This window comes from Frankliniella occidentalis, unplaced genomic scaffold (genome assembly GCF_000697945.3).
Source record: "Frankliniella occidentalis isolate FOCC.00 unplaced genomic scaffold, Focc_3.1 Scaffold70, whole genome shotgun sequence".
Taxonomy (NCBI): domain Eukaryota; kingdom Metazoa; phylum Arthropoda; class Insecta; order Thysanoptera; family Thripidae; genus Frankliniella; species Frankliniella occidentalis.
The window spans coordinates 214,188-218,613 of NW_026267200.1; the positions used below are offsets into that span (position 1 = coordinate 214,188).

Here is a 4,426-nt window from a genome sequence, read left to right on the forward strand (position 1 = left end):
CGCGCTGCATTCGCGACAGCGCGGGGTGCTACCCGATCCAGCCCGGGACGGCTCGATCGGCGCACGACTCGTCAGACGTGCCTCGGTCCTTGGCCTGAGAACATCAGCCTAAATAGTAAGTACTTGGTGGTCGGCCCTAAGAACTGAATATCTTTGCACTTCATTTCTTACACCCTTCAACCATCGTGCTACACCCTGCATAGCGTGTCGGTGTGTGGTTTACCCATTTCGGTCTTAGTCAATACCCGCCCGGCATGACACTATACTCTAGCCTTCGCTTAATGATTAAGGGTGAAGTAAGTTCCCTAGTTTTTCAAAACAACACCTGTAGAATAAAATGTATTTGGTTTGACAGATAACCAGAATAACTGCGCAACGAAATCCGTTCCAAGCTGTGCTGGAAAACATGTCGGCCATGGGAACCGTATTGCATCACATGGTGGTGCTTTTGACTTGGACAAGTATCGTGTTTGCGAAAATTTCAGTCCAGCTCTCTCAGGTAGTTACACAAATACATATATTTGTTTTAAGCCGAAGGTCTATTCCCGACTTTACCTTTTGCCCGTATGTCTGTATGTAATCACGGTAACTAGACAACGGTTCGAGCTAGGTACGTATTTTTTTTATTGTAACTTAGAATTATAAAGAGCAAGGACTGTATTGATTTCGGGTGCTCTAGCTTAAAAATTGACGTGTCAAAAAGAACGAAATACCTTCAAAACTTATTTAAAAAAACTAGTTCTTTTTGTTTTGCATCTCTCTTAGAGGTAACTCGCCAAAGTAGAACCCGTAGAACCAAATTTCGTCCGTTTGGCTCTATCTCTAAACAGTTAGGCATCAGTGGGCGATTTTCACACGGAAATTACCCCTGAAACATTTTACTGTTTTTATTCACAATGCACGATGTGGAGAGGGTTTTCTACATCTTGTTCGTCAGGTATCGCCGGGTAGCGCAAAGCCTGTTACGCGAGATACGGTCGGGTGTACATCTTTCTAGTAAATGGTTACAGTCAGTGCCCCACCCCTGGGGAACAGTATGAACCGGATCCAAATAAGAAAAGTGATGCTCTTCGTTCTGTTCCCTCCTCAAAGCTCATTGGTGCTTTTTCAACGAAAATACGCCGAAAATGACCACGCTCTACATAAAGACGTACAAGAAGGCCTAAAATCGAAAAATGCCAGAGGAAGTAATGAGCGAGTCACTTGGTATGAAGAAGAATAGAAGATGGTGGCGTAGAGTAGCGCGGACTCAAAACAAAGCAGAAAGCTGCATCGTGGAATTGCGTTTATATTCAAAGTAGTGCATTCAAAATTAGTTTTTAATCCCCACTAGCGTACAATCAACTGCGAACGATGCGCACCCGGCAGGGTTAGGGTTACGGTGGGGATCCAACGAACTCGGGCCGCCATGCCGTGTTGTCAAATAGTCACCTCCATGTCGTTTTCCCCGTTTAAAGCGTCGGAATGCCGGAATTCGACCACCAATCGCAGCTCTAGCATTTATCCACGAAGTGAAGATTCATAACTAGACAGGTGTGATCGGGATTTTCGAAAATCTGTCTTTCGCCTCCACTCAGATGTTTTGACGGGTTGTTTGCATCCAGTACACACTATAGGCTTTCCTTTTTCTATCGGTACCTGAATTTCATCCCGGTAAGTCGTCATTATGTAGTATTTGCAAAAGAGCGGTTTGAGGTTAGGTCTGCGCCACTGCACGACTGATTTTGTCAAGTTAATATGGGAGAACCACTCCACTTACCGAAGAAACTCGCATCCGTATTGAAAGGCCTCACTTTAACGAAGGTCCATTGTAAGTTTCGAATTGATCTGAAATTTTGATCACTCACACGGACAATTTCTTTAAGTACGCAGCGGCCTGAGTTCGGTTCGCTATCGCCGGCCCACCAGCTGCTCGGCTGACTTTGTCAAGTTAATGTAGGAGAACCACTTCACCTAGTAGTAGGGAAGGCTGTCTGTTTCATTGTCTGGGTTATAGAACAGGTTGTACTTCCTCTTTCTTCCACCCCTCATGCTTGAAGTCCTGTATACAAAACAAAAATAATTAATGCCAATAAATTGTTGAGAGTCACGTCCAAACCAAACCCATCCATCTTCGAAGATATAAACATCTCATTTACGGTCGTCGTTCGGTAGCTTCAAATTTTTACACCAGCTCCTAACCTGTAAAGCAGTAGTCGTAGAAGAAAATGAAATTTCTTTGGACACATGACTGATGTTTGTTTCAGTTTTCTTTCATTCATAATTTCATTGTAAAATTCGTTTCATAGGCTATGGTTTTCTTGTAGTTTTCTTGTAGCACACCTCAGGAAATCGCCAAAAAATATTTCAGAAAACGCACATACTGGAGTCCATTGTTTTTGATTTTTCTTAAATACACTTTTTGAGTTAAAATGCTCATCTGCTATAACGATCTGTCTTTTAATGACACAAAACGACCCCGAAAGTCCCAGGTCGCTAGCTCAATTCGTTCTCGAGTTATCGTGCGGACAGACGCACACACACACAGACAGAATTTTTTTTTCCGACGTAGTAATAGACTTCGCTGATCGATCAGCCAATAAATCGGTACGGGTCTGAGAGTGTTTACAGTGCGACGCGTTCTAACAACAATGTTCTATCTACAGCGTGCGGAATACACAATGTTCTATCTGCAGAGTGTTGAATACACAATGTTCTATCTGCGAAACGCGGGTTTCGGGACACCTCCAAAGAAATGCTTATTACTCCGTAACCGCTCATTCTACTTAACTTTTAAGAGTCAATAATTAAACATTGGACCTTTGCGAGTCTTTCCGTGTGCGGAGATTGGCCTTTATGCCTTTGAGTTAATTGCAAACCACACAAAGGTGAAGGGCTGCGCCCAACCCCGTTTTGCAGATAGAACATTGTGTACTCAGCATTCTGCAGATGGAACATTGTGTAATCCGCACGCTGCAGATAGAACATTGTTGTTAGGACGCGTTGAGTGGGTGCGGCGGTCAGCCAGTGAGCGCGCTGAAGGAATTTCGAGAATTGATGATTTTCTTTTTCAGGTTCCGGTTGACTTATGGCGAGCTACCTTGTAAAGCATTCCGGTAAAGCTGAAATGCAGATGAATGCGAAGGACAAGAAAACGGATGTCACCATGTTAAAGCAAAGCTATTTTCATTTTCCTTTTCCCGAATTTATATTCTGCATTTCAGCTTAACCGGAATGCTTTCTTGCCGAGGTCTCTTCTCGAGATGATTTGAGAGAATATACGAATACTCGTGAAACTCAAGTGTCGTGCAGTATTACAGTTTTAACTGCGGTACCATTGGTACTGCAGGTAAACTGTGATACTGTACATTTGCGTTTCCAGACTATTTTTGCGGGGGTCTCAATGGTTTCTTGTGAAGGTATTGAGACACTCCAACACTAAAATCCGTAATGAGAGAAGTAACGAGAAAAGAATTTTTGAAAAGTGACACTATGTGCCTTACTCTGCCTTACATCTGCCTAGGTTCTTATGCCAGCCGTACGTGTTAACATGATAATGATAATTCGGCTGTTTCACTTTTTGTCGCAGGATCCGAATATGTTGCCGGAGATAGTACTGCAAATTGCAACCCAATTTTTTCCAATTGGCCACCTTGCGTTGATATATGAAGACGTTTCGAACGCTGGTGGAGTTTCCCGGGCCCTACAGATGGAAGGCCGTTGGCCTCTTATATCGGTAAGTCTGATAAACATTCAGCTAGGCGTTTTGTTTTCTGCGAGTGAACCTTAAGGTACCCTAAAAGTTTCTAGTCTGCAGCACGTCTCGTTTTTGTGGAATATCCAGACAGTCAAAAAGACGAACAGACCGATACCAGGTAGTTTTTAGCCCGCCCTTCTGCTTTTAAAAAAGCATTAAAGCGAGCTTATGCAACCGCTCTCGTGTCCGTCCGTCCGTCTGTCTGTCTGTCTGTCCGTCGTCCGTGTAAGAGGAAGGAGATGAGCTAGAGGTCTGCAAATTTCAGGGTATCTTAGGGGTCACTCCTGGACAACGAAACGCCTGGTGCAAATCCTAGCAACCACCCCTAAGGGGGTGAAAGGGGGTAACAAAGAAATAGGGGTTGGTCCAAAAAGTAGAAAAAAAATATATTTTTTATGGGCTCGTAAGGGGTAACTCTTGAAAGTAGAGCCCTCTGGGCGAAAATTTTGTCCGTTTGACTCTATCTTGCACCGTTTGGGCGCCAGAGTGCTTTTTTCGACGAAAATACGGCGAAAATGACCACGTTGCACATAAAGACGTACAAGGAGGCGTCCAATCGTAAAATGTCAGAGCAAGTACCCCCCCTAAACAACACGTTCTGAATCAGGAACTACCCTCGCATTAGCCGTATCTTTTACTGTTTCGGCTCTAGAGGAGGATATATTGAAAACAATGGCAAAAAGTCAAGTT

The 4,426-nt window shown here is 43.7% G+C and overlaps 1 protein-coding gene across 1 annotated transcript in view; it reads left to right on the plus strand.

The window, feature by feature from the left end:
• Positions 1 to 359: 359 nt before the first annotated feature.
• LOC127749617 (uncharacterized) overlaps positions 360 to 4,426 on the plus strand; it is a 31,477-nt gene continuing 27,410 nt past the window's right edge. The window contains exons 1-2 of the mRNA XM_052268476.1: positions 360 to 499; positions 3,569 to 3,715. Of these exons, the coding sequence (XP_052124436.1) occupies positions 407 to 499; positions 3,569 to 3,715 (240 nt within the window). The 5' untranslated portion in view covers positions 360 to 406. The remainder of the gene's footprint in view (positions 500 to 3,568; positions 3,716 to 4,426) is intronic.